This window comes from Nestor notabilis, unplaced genomic scaffold (genome assembly GCF_000696875.1).
Source record: "Nestor notabilis isolate BGI_N333 unplaced genomic scaffold, ASM69687v1 scaffold11036, whole genome shotgun sequence".
NCBI lineage: Eukaryota > Metazoa > Chordata > Aves > Psittaciformes > Psittacidae > Nestor > Nestor notabilis.
In genome coordinates this window covers 34,778-54,314 of record NW_009931519.1, presented here as the reverse complement: position 1 = coordinate 54,314, position 19,537 = coordinate 34,778, and the positions used below count along the sequence as shown (strand labels likewise).

The 19,537-nt window shown below is 43.0% G+C and overlaps 1 protein-coding gene across 3 annotated transcripts in view; it reads left to right on the top strand.

Moving 5' to 3' along the window:
- The window catches only part of PDE9A (phosphodiesterase 9A), a 48,784-nt gene that overhangs the window by 20,604 nt on the left and 8,643 nt on the right, over nucleotides 1-19,537 (top strand). For 2 of the 3 annotated variants that reach the window (XM_010015944.1, XM_010015945.1), the window contains 6 exons: nucleotides 1,834-1,888; nucleotides 2,708-2,778; nucleotides 7,358-7,442; nucleotides 11,581-11,662; nucleotides 13,947-14,021; nucleotides 17,095-17,181. In XM_010015944.1, the coding sequence (XP_010014246.1) occupies nucleotides 1,834-1,888; nucleotides 2,708-2,778; nucleotides 7,358-7,442; nucleotides 11,581-11,662; nucleotides 13,947-14,021; nucleotides 17,095-17,181 (455 nt within the window). The remainder of the gene's footprint in view (nucleotides 1-1,833; nucleotides 1,889-2,707; nucleotides 2,779-7,357; nucleotides 7,443-11,580; nucleotides 11,663-13,946; nucleotides 14,022-17,094; nucleotides 17,182-19,537) is intronic. The other variant, XM_010015946.1, reaches the window with a different exon arrangement.

Genomic DNA, 19,537 nt, shown 5'->3' with positions numbered 1-19,537 from the left:
AAGTAAGATTATTTTTTTTTTTTACTGGAACGGTGTTTATAGGGAACTTGTCAGTCTCTGGCATGCTGCAGCCACTGTCAGAGAGTGGAGCAGCAGTGAAGTGAGAGGACACGGGTTTCTGGGCTTGTTTTCACCGTTGGACTCGGGTACCATCCCAGGTGCTGCATACGGTAAGCTTTCCTCCTGTCTTAAGTAGGACACAATGTTTGCTTTCTTTCAGCGCATGGGTTTTGTGAGAAAATTGAAAATGGGTCTCTGTGAAAAGAACTGATCTCTTCATTTGCTCTGCTAGCCACTCCACGGGGAGCTGGATCACAGCAAAAGACAAAAAAAGGAGAGGGAATTAGATCTGAGACTTTCAGAGCACAGAGTGCTTGCTCCAGTTTAGAGACACAGGGATAACAGACAAACTGTTTTGACCAGCAAAGTGAATGCTCTTGACGAGTATTTCTGACCTCTCTGATACCTGAGGAACTGCAAATCCTTTCAACAGCTACCAAGAGCTTTTATTTAGAAATGTTGTAAATGCTGGGTTGTATTTCTTTCTGATGTGTTTTGCCTGGGTGATTGCACTCAGTTGTGAGACCTTGCACCCCCTCACACAAGTGCAAGAAGTAGCTTCAGAAATTCCATCGGAGTATTTCTACATAGGATGTATAAATGTATTTCTACATAGGGTGCAACTGGGTATTCTGTAATCTGCAGTGTGTATATGACAGCATGAAATGTTCCCACTCCTTGAGCAAGAGAAACCAAGAGTACATCCACATTGCAGGCATGAGAATGACTATAGCACAGTGCAGTTTAAACTAGCTAGTGGAGAAAAGTGGAAGCAATCTTAAAACAGCAGCTCTGCGATGGTAATTTGTGCTTCCCCTGTCCACACAGTGAATATAGTGTGGACAGACTGAGAGAAGGGAAACTTTGCTGTCGTACTTCTTCTTTGTTCCTGAAGTGTACAGTCCCTTGATATCTAGGGTCTTTCTTTAAGGACTTGTTTGCTTTTCCCTCTATTAGTGATTGCAATCCTGTGATGGTCTTGGGAAGGGGCTGGGGTTTCACCAGGCTGACTTTCCTGAGCGCTGGAGTTGAGAGCAGGAGGTGGGGAGCTACTGGTGCAAGCACTCCCTGTGCAGCCACTGTCACAGCTGCTCAGGCAGCGATGGGATCCGGACAGGATCCCCGCAGCGACTCTGTCCAAGTTATGTTCTCAGGGAAAAGGGATTGGGGAATTTGTGCCCTGCTGTGTCTGTCCCACGAACCAGGAAGGGCGGACCTCGTTGTGCTAGAACAGTCACTTCGGCATCTCACGTTTGTCTGAAGCTTCTGCATAGCAGTACTATTCTTATGAATTTGCACCAAAAATACCGTCTCCAGGATAATGTCCCAGTGTAAATTTGAAAGGCAAGTTGTTTTTTCTTGTGTTCACAAGCTGTTGCTTTGTTCATAGGCACTCTGGCATGGTGTGCTAGTGGTGTAGAGGCAGTTCTTGTGAGCCAGAACTTTCAAAAGCAGATGGTGATGTTGGGTGTCCCACCCAAGAAATGCAAAAGGGGTCTCCTTTCCAGAGAGTGCTGCCTTAAAACAATATACCCCTCAGAGATCCAACACCCCAAAAAAACTTCTCATAAACCCTGTCTGCAATCTGTAGGCATAGGAAGGCATGAGATGAGGAATCATTCGTAAATGCTGTCACTTGTTCGAAGGACCAGAATTTTGGATAAATGCCTCACTGTCAGAGCTGGAAGTCTGGGGATGCCACTTTGCAGGGGGGTTGAGGATGTCTTCTTTCCTTTGTAATTTTCTGTTATGTCTCCCTCCTCTTTTTATCAGAGAAAGAAGAATTGTTCCAGAATTTGTTGGGACAGATTGCTGAGCAGTTCTCAAGGTAAGAAGCTGAACATTATTACTAATTTAAAATGTTATTTCTTTAATCAGCCTGAAGTGAAATTTTCACAGGAGGCAGGCAGGCATTCAAATTCCACTCATCCTGCCAAATTTAGGCCTGGTACACACATTATTTTCTGCTGTCAGCAATACAGTAGCTTAAACCAAAAGCAGATTTGGAAATTAACTTTGATCTTAAAAAGAGATTAAGTAGTAAACATCAATATTCTTACTGTGCTCCTGTCCTCTTAGGAAGCAAAAGAAATGCTTCTTTGTTGAACAGTCAAATCATCTGATTTGTCTTATTTTTCCCTATCTCACTCAAACGTGTCTCTCCTCCGAGAGGATTTCTTAACATCTTTAGAGCTGCTTATTTTATTCCAGTTGGTTTCAGTAAGATGGATCAATCCCAGCACAGCTCTGCAAATCACCACCATAAGTCCAAAGGAAGAGGGCTTCAGAGTATGCAGAGACCAAAATGCTGCTGTTAGGCAAAGCATTATCAATTTAACTTTGCTTCTCTGGGGGTACAATAACAAGTCACTGCTGAGAGAGGGTGATGAAGTGTTGCAGAGCCACAGTACATTCCCAGGGCCAAGGCCACGACAAAATCAGTTGTTAATTTTTTTGGGGTGGGGGAGGAAGTATTTTCTGACTAAATTTTAGCACTTCCATGGAAAATTTTCCATTCCTTATGGCAAGTGTGGCTGAAAAGATCAATCCTCTGAAAAACATAAATATTTCTAGCAAAAATCCTTTGTACCTAGAGTAGGTACGACACTAAATGTATAACATTAATACATGAGGGTTTTCTTTTCAGGGTTTTTAAAATCAATGAGCTGAAAACGGAAGTAGCTAATCACTTGGCAATGCTGGAGAAAAAGGTTGAATGTGAGTGTCCCTTTATTCATATAACAGTGGGAACCGGTGCCTCAGAAACCCCCTGCCTTGCTGCTCTCCTTGTACCCCACCCCATCCCACTCCTTGCAGCCCCTCCGCTTTCTCCAATTGCTCATAATTTGTTTGGCCTTGGCCCCAAAAGGCTGGAGGCCAGCCCATGTGAGATGTGGGGAAGGTGAGAGCCCATGCTGGCATCCACCAGGGGATGAGGCCAGGGAGGGGATGTCTGGTGTTGCCAGCATCCAGAGTGCCTCCTGGCCTCCCCTTTGAGGAACCCTCCACCAACCTTTGGGACCAGCGACACACCCTCCTGCTACCCCACAGCAGAGCGTCTCCAACACCCAATTCTCTGTCCCTCACCTTCAAGTCTGCTCTCCTCCCCTCCCCTCCCACATCCCCTTCACCTCCCCTGCACCCAGCATTGACCTCCCCCCCCATGCCTCTGCATAGAAAGTCCCTGCAAAACCCTGCCTCCTTAACACACCTGAGACCTAGTGCTCGCTGCTGAATCTTGTAATTAATTACAGGGGGTAACACAGCTGCCTGCCTTCTGCTTTAAGTCAGATACTTGCAGAGGTCAAGCATTTGCAAAAAGACTTTCTCCTTGTAGAATCATAGAACAGTTTGGGTTGGAGGGGACCTTAACGATCACCTAATGCCAACACCCTACCACGGGCAGGGACACCTTCCACTAGACCAGATTGCTCCAAGCCCCAGCCAATCTGGCCTTGAACACTGCCAGGGATGGGGCATCCACAGCTTCTCTGCGCAACCTGTTCCAGTGTCTCACCATCCTCACAGGGAAAAATTTCTTCCTAGTATCTAATCTAAATCTATACTCATCTCACGGTTCATCTTGTCATCTCAGGAGGCATTGATTTCTGGGCTGCTAACATGGGGGTTCACCCTTCGCTGGCCACATTGCCTGCAGACTACCAGGCAGCATCAATTTCCTCGCTTGTTCAATGTGTTATGATATTCAGTTACTGTGCACAATCAAGTTAAGTTCTTCTGGTGAAAGAGCTCCTTTTCTGGGTTTCGGCTTCCCCCCATCCAGCATCTGACTTGTTTTCCAGTATATTATGAAGAACACAGGTCACAGAAAGGCAAGGAAGAGGAATGAATAGAGGTGTGGCACTGTCACTCAGTTTTGACATGAAAGGCTGCATCCTTGCTGATACACAGCATTTAAGTCAGGCATGGGCAGAGTCTTCCCCGGCACTACAGCTGCAGAAAACACTTCTCACTAGAACTGGCTGGGAAAAAGAAAAAGCTTATGGTTCATGGAAGAAGTTGTTTTCTTGAAACTTCCCCTGATCAGAAGCTACCTTGACCCTGCAGCTGCCCAGTGAGACTGATGCCTTTGTCAGCAGGGAGAGGAAAATGTGTGCTTATTCAAAGAGCAGCTGCAGGGGAACCTTTCCTGAGGCCACCCTAGCTGTGGGCTCCAGTGTGGTGGGACCTCTCTGGTGACATCCATGGAGGGGCAACCTGCAACATGCCTACTCCAGCAACGATCTCTACAAGGAGCCCAGGTAGCAATTCCTTCCTGTCTGCGTGGCTGCCAGTTTTCCTAAGGTTCTGCTGATATATTCTTCTGTCCAAAAGAAAAAAAAAAACAACAAAAAAAAACCAACAAAATAAGGAGAGAAATTAGCTCAGTCACTCTGCATTTTTTGTGAAACTTCTGACCAACTCCAGTCCTCAGGGCTAAGTGCTGTGGACTAAAGCAAATGAAGCAAGTGTTCCTGTGGGATTTCCTATCCCACAGGCAAGCAACTATCCCAGCCACTGGCTCCCATAGGATCCCTGGCTGCACCCTGCATCAGCAGCCAACAGCAGTGGAGGGAGATAACAGAGATTTGCACACTGCTGCTGGTGGGGAAGAGTTGTGTGCTTGCACTCTTCAGCACTTTATTGCTGGTTTAGGGAAGGCAGCCTACCCAGTACTGCTGTGCCATGCAGGTGAACTGAATTCTCTGGTCCCCAGGCAAGGCTTCTTTCTGCAAGTGGGTCTCGCTGCTGATGGAAATAGCAGCTGATGTAGCAATCTGCTGCCATTCTGCCTGAGCGCTCATGATCCCATCTTCAGCAGCCTCAGCCTGTGGGAAGGAGCTCCCTGTCTAAAAGTGCACCCATCTGCTCGAAATTGGACTTCCAGAATCTGTGACAGAGCCAGATCTGCAACATTTCTAAGTAATTCCAGGCTTTCATGCTTAAAAAGCAAAACCATGAGAGAAAGGGAGTGTCCAAACCTCCCTGCTTGAGCTGGGCTCCCAGAGGTTGCTTTAAGAGCCATGTTACAGTGCTGGATTCAGACCAAGGATTTTTTTAGACAGCACAGGGTCTCTTCAGAAGGTATTTTTTGCTGCAGAATAATATAATGGGCCCTTAATCAGTGCACATGACAAGGCCATTTATCATTTGTGAGCCAAATGTCAAAAGAATTGTGCTTTTGTTTTGCCTTTTCTCCTACCTCCTTCAGACAACCCCTTTCTCCCACTTTCACATGTGATCTCCAGGATTTCTTCCCTAGAGGGGACGTGTGTGTGGGGATAAGTGCTCATGACAGAGCTACATCTGCACCTCACATAAAACATTATCAGCTTCCTTCCCATTACTGTCTAGAGACCACATCACGCAGACGTGTTTTCAAGGAGCCAAATCTTTTAACTGATTTTTAAATCCCATCTAAAGCTTGTGACTTCCCCTTGGAAAACGCTTGCACACAGGGCAAGCACTAGGAGTGCTTTATCCGTAGCTTCACTTACTCTGCTCCAGTGTTTGCACAACAGCCCACACATGAATAAGGAAGCTGGCAAAAACCCTTGACAATTTGTAAGCATCTCACATCTACCTTAAGAAGATAATTATGTAAATTCTCTTCTCCCCCGGAGAGGTTTTGGAAGAAAACTGAAGAGATGCAGTATGAAAAAATGCTCAGGGCTGCCATTTTGCAGCATAGCTCCTCTTCCTTCTGCAGTTGCCTGCCCCACTACCCTCTCAGTCTGATAACTTTGCATTGCTCCCACTGCTTCAAATAGGCACCAGCCACCATTTAGACAGCTTGGCAAATGGACTACCCACAAAATTCTCCCAGACTAATACACCGGGGTGGTACATTGATGATCAGCAGCAGCCCAGGGCCTGCAGGTCAGCTGCAGCTGATCATCAGCAGTTGAACAGAGCACCCAAACAAGCACAGCCAGACACCCAGAATGAAGATACTGAATAAGCAGGACAGCATCTTGCCTGTATCATCATACCCAAAGAAATTGCTTGTTAACAATGCTAGACAAAAAAACCCACAACCCAGTAATCTGGAAATGGGATTTTTAAGTGGAGGATATCCCTGTAATCAAGCATAAATAAAACCCCTTTCCTTTTCCTGTCCTTAATATGTGGCATTTTGGACTTGGTTCATACACCTCTCTGTTTTTCCTCTTTCCCATTTCTAACAGCAATCTTTGTTGTTACTAGCATAAGGAAAATGAACCTGAGGTCTCTGCTTATCTACAGAGTTGTACCCTCTGAGGCAGTTTTTTATCACTTACATGCCACCCTCCAGATAAATGTGATTTTGACTATTATTTTCTAAGAAAGTTATTGAATCTTGATTGTAAGATTGCACATTCCCTGGAGTTCGCTGAACCACAGCTTGTCCAAGCAAACAATAAGTAAATAAATGAGCTGTGAAATGACTGCATATGAATGACATGTACTTAATAAATGGTGCTGTATTATGTCCTTGAGCACACTGATAATTAAATGAGAGGGAAAGAAAAGGGAGAATATTCTTATACTTGCACTGCATTAGGTTCTCACGGCCATGTGAAGTGCATTGCTGCATAAACAGGCAATCAAACTTTTTGCCTTGTGGCTCTCATAATTACACACAGAAAGGAAAAAAAGGATTTTTTGTGCTGCAGGCAGAAATAACCTTTGATTGCAAAATTGATTGGCAAAAAGAAATGACAGATCTTCAATAGCTAAAAAAAAAAAAATCATAAAATTAAGTCAGTTGTTACAGCAAAACTTTTGAACATTTCTCTTTTTCTCCTGCATTCTCGCTTTGGTTTTTCTATATCTAGCAATGCCTTTCAGAGCTCCTCAGTGCTCTGCGTGAACTTTCAGATTAAAACCTTTTATCTTAATGGGAATTCTAATCCTACCGGGACATGTTTGCCTAGCTGTGCTTATCATCCCATCACTGGAGGGTTTTTTTTTTTGCTCAGGATTTCCTTTGATTCGTGTTCTACAGCAGAGAAGTGAAGGCACCAGGACAGCCGACTGCTGCTAACAGTCATGGAAAAGCTGAGATGTTATAGCCACTCTGTGAATTAAAATACTGTAGCTATTATCTAAAATTGGCCGCGGAGAATTCCTATGGGTTTTCAAGATACATCGCTCTGGCAGCACCTGCATATGTGAGAACTGGGGCAGACTGTAAGAGCTTGCTGGCTCACTGGATAACCCCATGTTAAAGCCCTTTGAAATTTTGCACAATTGTGAAACGAGATCCTTCGACTTTCGCCATGGTAACACCCCTGTTGTTTTCCTTTGTTGACAGTGGAAGGCCTGAAAGTAGTGGAGATTGAGAAATGCAAGAGCGACATTAAAAAGATGAGGGAGGAAATGGCAGCAAGAAGCAGCAGGTAAGTTCTGTTTTGGACCTAACCAAAGAAATAAGCATCTGGTTTCAAACCCTAGTGCAGCGTTTCCGCAGGATTGAGTTACCTTCTGGGCTTAGAAAGGAAGAGGCAAGGAAACCAATAACCATTAGGGACAGTGGCTTTAATTTAACATCTGATGATCTATAGCCATTCATCAGTTAAAATAGCTCAGGCCATGGGAATAGACAAAAAGGTCTTGCAACGGTTATTTTTCACCATACAGAAAGAATGGGAATTCTTCATCCAGATTTACTGGGAGAGAGGGAATGGGAAAAGAACTTTTGTATAGTGTGGCATTTGGTCGGGAACCAGCTAACACTCAAATCAGCTCCAACATATTCTGGGAAAATATCAAATAAATAAGTAGCAGCTCTTCTAATTATGATCTCATGCTACCATAAAATGTCCATTTAAAATTCAACAAGAAGCTGGGAATTTACTCTCTGGTTCAACAGCTTACTGTGATTATGAAGCTTGTTTTTGCTGTAATTAAAACAACAGAAGAAAAGATTGCATTTTGTGCAGCACACAGTCTTGGCTGGAAAGTCTGCCCCCTGTGTCACTGAATACGCCATTAGGACAAACAAATCATCACTGAGAGATGATGAATACTTCTGGAAAGGTTGCTGAAGAGGCATATACTGTGTTGCTCAAAGTGTGGGTGAAGGGGTTTTTTCTCAGCAAATGTAACTATGCTATCCTGACAGCCTCTCTCATTTTCTTCATTTGGGGTAAAATCCTCTGACCTTTAATCAAAGCTATTTCCTACTGAGGGCAATAGGAGATTCGCTAAAAGAATTAGGCTTTATAATCAATCACTTTAATAAATTCTGCTATTTAGATATGTCAGAAGGCACAATGTTAATACATTCCTGTTAAGTCCAGGGCCAAATTCAGCTGCCATGCTAGTATAACTGTGGAGTAAAATTACTAACCTCAGATCTGCTCCAGATTTATTCCAGTAGGGTGGATTGCAGTTTGCCCTGTGACTTGCATCATTTCTTGTTCAGATGTATGAGGAAATCTCATTAGAAAAATCAGAGCTCAAATTGGCAGCAAACAGAAAAGCATGTACGCTGATTTGTGCTGGGTGTGATGTGGATAACGTGTACTCATGCATCTACCTCTACTTTTTCCTTAACTGTTGTAGGGGCTGGGAAAGCTGCACTTACAAGCATAGTGACACACATGCAGATAGGGAATTAAAACCAAAAAAGAAGCTATGGCAACTTCATGTTTGTCCAGTTGCTGCCATACACATCAGGAAGTATGAGACTGTCCCAGCAGCAGCCATGACTCATTCCTGTCCCAGATCTTGTCACCTTACAATCTATATTTTGTGGTATAAACAGCAATCTGCTAACAAGAACAGGAATGGGGAGTGCCATGTCTGCCCAGTGCAGCCGTCTCCAGCTGAGGTGTGTAGTCTTCACTGAGAATTGTAGTGAGATATGACAGCTGCCAAAAGTCAGAGACCAGCATGGACCGTAATGCTGGAAAGCTGTGGTAAAAATGGGTCCGGTGCTCAGCAGCATGTAGTGCTGACACCCAAGCTCGCTTGCTCTAGCTCACACTGTAGAGCTGCTTTTGCTGAAGCAGGAGCCTAACTTACTCTTCTCAGCATCCCTCTGTGCCCTATCGATGTGTCAGCTACCTGTCACAGCTCTTCTTGGTTGCCTTGAGCTGGGTCTTTCTCTTCCCAGATGCACAAAAGCTCCTCTTCCTTGCACAAAATTCTGCCCATTATTATTTGTACCCTAAGGGCTTGGGTCTCAAAGCAGCAGCTAGATGTGGCTAGGTTCAGTGTGTAAGCAGGAGCAGCTATGAGTCACTTCTTTTTGCTGTAAGACTGGAGAGAGGATGCTCCTTTGTGGTTGGCCATTAAAAGGGACCCCACCAGGAGCTGCTGAGGAATGAGCTACAGTTCCCTATCCCCAGGTGACCGTGGATCTGCAGGAACCATGCCCGCAGTGACCCCAGCCTAGGGATGCTTCATCCCAGAGCGGCTGAGCAATCTCTCTCATATTGGCATGAGATATGTGCTGTGGGGGAAAAACAAAGCATCTCAGGATAAGTAGAAATGTATTTGCTCCTACTTAGACTTGTCATCCCTTGTGCTATGCCATTTGCTAGATAATGTGTTACTGTTGCAATTAGGGATCACATCTAAATTTAGTTAATATACGAAAGTATGTTCAAGTGCATATATTCCTTCAATAATATCACAGCGTACACAGCTGTATGCTTGTACGTTTACATAGTCTTACATTTGCTGTTACACTATCAAACAACCAAGTAGGAGTGAACAGCTAGATTTGTAAGTCATCATGCATAGTGAATTGTGGATCTGTCCTCTTCAGAAGAGCAAAGGATCCCCACTTGCATCCCCTCAAATTGCTTTTTTTTTGCTAGTCTGCCTTTTGCACTCCCCACTGGCAGATGCTAATAACATTATAGCGTCATTTAAAATCATGATCATTTGCAGATACAATTTTATGTTTGTAAAGGTCTGATACATCCTGGCTCTGGTGTGTTCCCCAGTGTGGTAGCATGAAGACTTCAATGTCAAACTACAGCTGGGAATCAGGGATAGCTGGCTGACCTTCAGCTAACCCTGGCAGCCAGCTCCAATTAGGGCAAGGAATGCCCCCATCTCACAATTTGTATCCAACTAATACCCCTTAGAGTGGAGTTTTGAGGAAACAGCTTTAGAAATTATTAAGACAGCTTTTCAGCAACTGAGAATCAACTCGAACAGGCTCCTCAAATCTCCTCAAAAGCTGGTTGAAGCCAGCTGACCACTGTGACCTGTAAGATGACATAACTCTCACAGGATTCAGACACCACCATCAGGAATGATAGCAGACATCAATGTTAAGAGGAGAAAAGAGATAAAGACCAATTCCCAACAGAGAGGAAAAGCACTAAAAAGAGATGCAATATACAATATATGAAATAATTTTAAAAGGATCAAATAAAGTTAATGGAATGCTTTGGTTGGCTCTTTTGGGGGGTTTCTTTTAACTTCTTTTGGCAGGAGGCTTGAAAAATGAGAAAGAGTAATCCAGGGATAAATGCAAAATGCAAGCAGATCAACCACACATGGGAGTTATTAAAATCCATGTGACCAACTACATGGGAAACACATGTTGAGTTAAAGTATCATGATTGCCACAGGTGAGACCACAGAGCTCTAAGTTTTATTGTGCCCCCCATGGCTGTAAGGCAAGAAACTGCTCTCATGCTGCAATGCAGCAACCCAGATGTTCTGCAAAGGCTTAAGGCTGGTGTTCGTGTCTCACCATCATGGTCCTCTGCTCAGATGGGCTAGAATCACAGGATGGTTAGGGTTGGAAAGGACCTTCAAAGGTCACCTAGTCCAACCCCCTGCCATGTGCAGGGACATCTTTAACTATATCAGCATCAGCTTGGCTCTTCCACATGCGGAGGAAGGATGAGCAGATAACTGTCAGTGGGTGCTGGTATTAAAAAACAGGCAAGTGTTAATTACCTGTAACTGCAGGCAGCAGCTCCCTTCCTCCAGGACCTGGGAGCCAAGCAGACTGTGTCTGCTGAGCCTGTGCCTCACTGCTGTTGTCCCACCTGAAGAGCAGCAGTCAAGATGGTCATGCTGTCAAAATGGCTGGACTTACCCAAGCTTTTATGAGGCCTGGAGCTGGGCTGGAATAAGCAATGGCCTTGGTGGGTGCCTACGCTAGTAAATAAGCAGAGGTGTGCCAGCGTCCGTACTCAGCGTGGCCCCTGGCAGGGCTCTGCAGTCCTCAGACAGCTATGCCTGCCACAGACAGCAAGTTGCTTGCTGAAAGTTACTTGTTTAAATAGAAAAGATGGGGTATCCCCAGATACATGCCTGAAGACAGAAGCTTCTTGCTTGAATTGAAATAGACTGAGAAGCTGCACCAAGTTGCACAAGGGCAGAAAATCCTAAAGAGGATCACACTTTGAAAGCATTTGAGAAACACTGCATTAGAAAGGGAGAGGTTGGGGAGCAGGGTCATTCTCCAAGCAACGCCTACTGAAAGACCAGAATATTTCCAGCATTTTTTGAGGCACTGTGGTTGTGTTCTCACAATGTTAAGAGCTGCATATTTAATTTCAGGACTAACTGTCCCTGCAAGTACAGCTTTTTGGATGAAAACAAGAGGCCGACTCCCCGGCGGGACGTACCATCCTACCCAAAGGTACCACACCTGCTTGCTCTTCCCAGAATCCTACCACACGCTTGCTATACTGACAAGTGCTGGTTTACAATGCTTGACTCACTAGCCATCTACATCCTAGCTATTCTAAATCCAGGACCTGATCCGAAATCCCCTGAAGCCGATGAAAAAAAGCTGTTGTTGCCTGAGGTGAATTAAAGTTGGATCCTCAGTAGTCTTTAATATTTGAAAGGCCATTAGTGTTTGAAGTGTTAATGAACATTTTGAATTCATCAACATTTAAAGCTCTTTTGTCTAGTTATATTTGTTTATTCTCCATGCTCAGAACAAACAATCAAAAACAGCCTATCATATTGTACTCTAATTGAAAATAGTGCTGCTGCCTGTTTTCTCCTAATGGATTATATTTAATAAGTAATTTATGGGGATGCTTCACCTAGGGAAACAAAGAGAAAATGTGACATTGGATTCTCTCCAGAATGATTCATTGTTCCTGTGAAAATGAGATAATGTATTTACTAGAGAAAACAGCAATGCTTGAAGAAAAATGTCTACTGGGCAAGTACAAGTAGAAATCCACAGTGACAAATGAGGCTGAAACCATGAAGCATACAGCATCTTTGGTCCTAGCACCATCAGTCTTTGCCCACAGGAATTATTCAAAGCTACCAGGCTATGTCTGCTCAGTGCCCACCTCACACCTTGACAAAACACCAGCTCACACATGTGCAAATAGGAGCTTAAGACTGGGCATTTGCTTGCACACATCCAAGCTGGCTCAGCCACTCTGAAGTTCACATGGTCCTGTGTGATGCAGGTGTATGATATGGACACGCATCCTTGCATATTTGTCTTCAAAGCCTTACAGAGCAATGAATTTTAAGTTCTGCTGTTTATTCTGCTCTTCCTACCAAACGTGACTTCTTGATCTCTGAAGCAGGCACCATACATTTCTTTTAGTTTTGCCCAAGAGGCTCGTGCTCCTGACACTAGCACATGTTTTCACAAAACATATCAGTTCTAAACCAGATCTTTTCCCTTGGTAAGTATATATGTCAAATCAAACTTTGATGTATTACTATGATTAGTAGGATCTGGAATTAACAACAAGTGCTATGAAGAGTTTTACTGACTGACTGCAGAGTAAACTGGTAGTCTTTCTGTGCCATCCCTAGACCAAAGCTCATAGTTTTGGTTTTAGGAGTTTGGGTTCTGTTGGACAGATTGGCAAAATTTTGTATCAGTTGTGAGACACTGGATTTGTCCAGTGTCAGTGAGGCTGAGAAACGATGAGTACACTGATAGATGGTGTCATGACAGCAACATACATTTGTTATCAAATAACAAATTCGTACTGTCAATTCACAATTTTCTTGCAGAACATCATATTCAATGTACATTATATGTGCAAATACAAAAATAATTGTCTTCTCAAGAAGGAAATTAATCTTTGTTGTTATTCTACCTTGGATTAAGTATCAACAGTTTGATGGCTCAGATTTCATTTACCTGCTCAGTACAGTAAACCCAAACAAACTTAGAGGCAGCCATGGTAAATGGGCCAAGCGAAGCTACAAGGTTTTTGTAGCCCAGAAAGGCTCTGATGAATGGAGTCTAGAAAAGATGAATTGGTAGAGTCCTGGTCTTCTAACCCCCCACATTCCTTTTTTCCATTTTGTACACAAATCATAACTGGCTGATGAGCTTGGGTTTGTTTTAAGCCTCTGAGCATAATGATAAAAAATCACTTGAATCTTGCAGGCTGACAACCAATTTAAAAATGTGGGCGTTCTTTAAAAAAATACTCAAAATGAGAGTATAAATCATCTGAAAGTAAATATATCATTCCCTCCAGCTAATCTAACACTGCAAGTGCAGACACTTCACACCATCCAGCCATAACTGGCTGCATCAAATGTTACCCAGTGCAGCCAGGGACAGATCTGAGCCCTGTGCCCTTTATATCCCTGTGCTGGATTTACCCACAACCCCATGCATAACACCTCCACTCTCCCCTCATTTCTTCCAAATTCTCCACCTCTCTGACCCACAAGGATCTCCACTGACCAGTGAGCTGCCTTGGGGCTTGCTGCCTGCTAGGTATGGGCATCCTGGCCTGACCACAGGCAGCTGGTGGGGAGGGTGAGGAGGGTTGGGCAGGCAGAGTGAGATATCAGTTGCTCTCTCCTTGGGAAACACAGCTAAATCCCTTGTGAATAGAACTCTGAGAGTGTCAAGGACATGCCAATAGCAGGTCCCATGCCTGGGTGGGGGACCCTTATGCCAACTGGTTTTTTGTCTGCAGTACATGCTGTCCCAGGAGACCATTGAAGCACTTCGGAAGCCAACCTTTGACGTATGGCTGTGGGAGCCCAATGAGGTAAGGATGCTGTTTTAGCTGGGTTAGCACTCTTTCTGAGAGCCAGCAAAGCCAGAAGAGCCCTTTGAGATGGTCTGTGGGTTTTTTCCCCTTTTCTGCCCCTTAGTTTCTATCCCTTTTTTATTCTCATATCACACCAGAATACAGTAGTTTTTCCTAACAAATGCCAGATAGACTATGCTGATTATCATACCCTGACTCCTATTTTTTCTTTAATCTTTTCCTAGTAATATCCCACAACAACTGTACACTGTCATTACTGCCACATGAGTTGTCTCATGCCATTTTATCTGAACAAATCAATCCCTAGCAAAATGCATGCTCAAGCACATCAGCAGCAGCTCTGCTCAAATCAATAAAGCATCATGCTGGTGTATGAAGCCAGGCAGAGATGCATGCACTGATTCACACCCTTTTAGGTGAGGATTTTTCCTGCGGTGTAGTCTGAAGATGTTGCTAATACATGGCCTATTAGTATTTTCTTGTTGCTTAATTGTCTTATTTTTCTTATTGCTATTAGTATTATTCATTGCTCGTCACCTGTATTGCAGAAGGTTCTGGAAGGCCCACGTGTAAACCTCTGTGCAAACATGAAGGAGAAGGATGTTTCTGTAATGGGCAGCTTATAATATAATGTAAAACTAGATTCAGCAAACACGACCGTATCTCACTTAGGAAAAATGTAAGGGGGGGCAGGACTAAAGTAGGGGTTTAGTGTTGCATTCTTCCTAACGGACGGACTGGGTAATTCTAGTTGTACCCCACCAGCAATCACTTTAATTACCTTTTCAATCAGATGTTGTGCATATAAGAATCATTCTGGCTCAGCACCTGTAGGTCTACATGACAATTATAAATACCCCACACCGCACCCGCAGGAACAAAATATTCCCTCTAGTGGCTTTAGGTCCATCTCCCATTTGCAGAGGCTGGCAGAACTTCCCTTGTGCAGTCCATGCCAAGCTAAGGCTGGTTCTCTGCAATTACTGCTCCCTCTCCAGTCCCTTTTCTCTGAACTATGGCCATACAACTGCTGAGGCAAAATGGCTAGGCCCCAGCTTTTGAATGCCTGTCAGGTCTTTACAGCAAGAGAGAATTACGACCTGCCAGGTGGATCATAACACTGTTGGCTCATTGTTGTTCTGACTATTAAGAAAGAATAGTGAGAGACAAAAAACATTATCCATGGATTCTTGTGTGCTGAGGCATATTATTTTAGCACAGTAACTCATTCAGAGTACTAGGAAACACTATATGGTGGCATGAACAAGGCTAACAAGAGGATGCGGAGATTAGACATGCCCTATGAGCAGTGCTGCTCAGAAATAAGATACCACACAATCTCTAGTGAGCTGAGCACCATATGGGTTTATCTTACCCTTTTAGCTCTGGTTTACGTTTACAAAGAATATTTCAATTCTGCCAGTGCTTGTTTAGCAATGAGCATTTGCCCACATGTTCAGCGTAGGGCAGGCAGGTTATAAACCTTAGTCTTCTGTAAGCAAATTAATAATGTGCTCTGCAGCATCTCAGTAAAAAGAACTATGCAGCAATCCTGTGTTCTCTTTCTCAAATGCCCATTCATTTAAGCCTTAGAGGAGTCCAATATTCAAGCTTTTGCTGTTGACCCAGAAAGCTAAAAATGAAAACTGAGATTCTCACATGTTCAAGGGCAGGAGCTTTGAGACTACAGTTACCTTGCCACTCACCAAAAGCTCTCTTGGCAACAGCTGGGGGAAGATAGGTATTTCTGAAGGTAATTAAGCCCTTCTGGAACCAGATTGTTGCCTCAGAAAGTCTTTTCTGAAACTGTTGCCAAACATATATTCTATCTCAGGGACTAGAACAGGAAGCGGTGACCTACAGCAAAACGCTATCCATGTGATTCAAGCACCTTTCAGCTCATGACGTTGTCCCTCAAGTCTTGCAGGAAAGTCTCTTTCTTCTTATTCAGATGACTCAAAACTAGCCTCTTTTTTACTGCATGAAGTATGTATATTCCCTGGATAAAGTTTCATTAGATGAAATAATTTTTCTGGAGAGTTTTTAAGAGCCTGAATAACAGAAACCTAACTATAAATGTCTCCAAGGCCGTATTTGTGACATTACACTCATCATGTTAAAACTCCTGGATCAGTCTACAGTCTAAGAACTGCATCAAATAATTTAATGGCTACATTTCATCCTCTGCATATTTTGCCTTCAGAAATGGGAATGCAGATACATAAACTCCTGAACTCCTGTTCATTTCTGACTGGTGGCAGCTGTTAAGTGCCCAAACACATCAGATGGTCAATATCTTTCTTTTCCACTATTTTCAAATCCAGAAGATTAACTGGGATTGGTAGTGATATATTACCTTCACCCTCCTTCCTACTGCAGAGCAGATGTTGTCTCAAAATAGCAGCCTGCCTCTGCATTTCAGCTATTGGGATTCATAGTTACAATTTACAGGAGTGGATGGGCACAAACCTGCTGCAGTTTTGTAGGGTTATATTGGTAGACCTTTTGTTAAACAAGAAACACGAGTTAAGATAATGGTGTTAGGAACTCACAAGAAGTCATAAAGAAAGAAGATACTGACACATATCTAGAATAAAAGGTTTTTTTAAGGATCTGTTATTTTCTGCTGCCATTTTCTATACATCTAGGCCCTGGTCCATTTCTGTACATCTAGGGCCTTCGGAGTCAGTAGGAAAATTCCCACTGTTTTCCTTGAGCATTAGAACATATCCTAGCTGAATTAGAAAAAAGGCAATACTTTTTTGTGAGAAGGCATTGCTATGAAACACATGAATCACGATTACTAAGGAGTGCTGGTGTGATTCAAAGCGCCCCGCAAAACCTATGAAGTTAACAGCAATCTGTCTACTTCAAAAAGCTTTGAGAACCTCTCTATCTATCTCCCCTCTTGCACTGTCTTTAATCACACAATCTTTGAACATCTTTCTTTCATCTTAACAAGAGGGCTCTGCAATTATTCGATGCTTGCAAGGAGGAAATTTACTTTGCAATGTATCAGAAAGCAAAGTGATATTTACCAAGCCGATAACCTATCTGTTCCTGGCTGCAGATGCTGAGTTGCTTGGAACATATGTACCATGATCTTGGACTGGTAAAAGACTTCAACATCAATCCTATCACGTTAAAGAGGTGGTTGGTAAGTATTTCAAATCACTCATATTTGAAAATTTTCAAAATCAAAAATCGATTAAGAAGACATTTGGTCATGGAATTAACTTGATTCACCAGAGTAATCCCACTGAAAGCAGTCAATCTATACAAATTCTTAAAATTTAAGTACTTCAGCAAACGTTTGCATTCTAGTGGTAACAGATGATATTTTTTTAACTGTTTTGCATTTGTTTGCTGAGATTTCTATTGCTGAGAGCAGTTCATTTCTGGTGAATGCTCTCGGTATCTACTGTAAATGGAGACAAGACAAACATCTTCAGATATGGCAAAAAAAAAAAGAAGCCAGTATGCGCAATAATCATTAGATGTACTACATGGGGAGTAAAGGAGCAAGTCAGGAAAGAAACAGAATTTCTGAGAAGCTAAATAACTTTCTTTGTTTCAGTCTTTAATGTTGAGAATGTTGCAGAGATGCAAGACATGATAAAGTTAAGATCATACAAAACCAAGATGTCTAAAGACGAAACACTTCATTTAAAAATCAGTTTGCTTTCAAAGCATTTACTAAAGAGCTGAAAAATATACTGACTTTCTTAGAAAAACCTGTTGTGTTCTTAAAGAACTGTAGAATAGCAAATATTTCACCCCTTGTTTAAAAAGGATCTAGGCATAGCCTGAAGAATTATAGTAAGTAAAAATTACATCTTTACCTGACAACTAATTATTACAGTAATTAAAAACATCATGATGTAAAGTTCATTATACAGGTGTTTCATACGATTCCTGTAGCAAAGACTTATATCTCATTGATATCTTCTAATTATCTGGAAAGTATGAACAGAATAGAGGGAACCGTTTTACATGATGGATGTAGGCTTCCAGAAGGGCCTGAACAAATTCCACAAATTCAGAAGGTGGTTAGCAAATGCAAAGCAAAACTCTGGATTCATCATATAATGAAGTAGGGCAGGAGTAGAAAGCACCCAGGTGCAAGCTTACACAGGGCAGTGACTGTCACTGCTTGGTGTGCTGCTGCACAATGAAGCTAAGGCGGCATAAGGCTAATCAGAGAATGCAATGAGGGATAAAATGGACGAGTGTTATCATGTCACCACAGAAGGCATAAGGTTTACCTGAAATTTATTTCTAGGCCTTTTTAGAAAACTAGTATGACCACATTAAAGGAGATATATAAAAAATGATCAAGACCTTGGAACTCTTTCTCAAAGAAGACAGATGAAAAGCTCGGTATTGTTGACCTTAGAAAGCAGCTGAACATAAGGGGTGGGATGAAACCCAGTACAAACAAGGCTAGCACAGACTAGATGAAACAGAAAATTTCCTCCTCCTGTTTCACAGCCTGAAAACATGGGGAACAAGGTGATATGTCAACACACATCAACATGCCACCCACATGCATTACTGCAGGCAGCTTCCTGTTAGCTTGTATCTCCAAGTAATTGGTTACCACTAGCATTTAAAACAGCCTTGTTCTGAATAACTAGAGTACTTTATTATGTATTTTCTACAAAGGTAAGACAGGGTGAGATTTCCTTTCTTAAACGCTGACTTTGCAGAAAGAAAGATGATTTTAAAAAGCCTCAAGGACTCTATTTCAAACTATACTTCCCCAGGCGCAGTATGGTCATCAGTTTGAACTTAAGTGGGTGAGAAAAACCCACCTCATGCATATGCTTGCTTTCTTGCTCCTACATCCACTGGGTACAGAAATCTTCCAGAAAGGGGAGGGACAGATGACTAATGCAACACAGTCACTCCAGTCCTTCAGTGCTCTGAGTCAAGAGTCCCCTGGGATGCTCTGGGCTCCACTGCTGGTTGTATACATTACATCTATGCAGTGTTGTACGGTACCTGGGCATGACCATGGTGTCCATGCAGAGGCTGTGACACACTGCCCACCACCTGTGAGCCTGGCTGTCAACCATATTGTGCCATTATTTACTTAAAATAATAAATTACTAAAGTCCTTGCTGCAGAATAATCTGAACAGCTTTGCAATGAAGCCCCAAATACTGAATAAGCATTGAAAACCCACAGTTCTCTTGACCCAGTCCAGAGCTTTAAGTCTTCCTAGAAGTCAGGTCCCAGGTTGAAGGGTTTGATCCTGATGTGTCTTGAAGACTCTTGAAGTAAATTCACTATTTAGCTGGAGAAGAGGACACAAATTCTGTCCATGTCATTCATTCAGGCTCAGTAATTGAAGCATGTGCATAAGGGCTCCAGGTTATGGGTGATTCAGCAGAAGGGGTCCAACAGTGCTGCTGATGCTTGGCTGTTTTGTGCAGGACAGGACACAGGCTCTCTAGTGCGTTGTAAAAATGACTGTGGCATGTGGTAACCCAGCTGTGCCAGTGCCACTC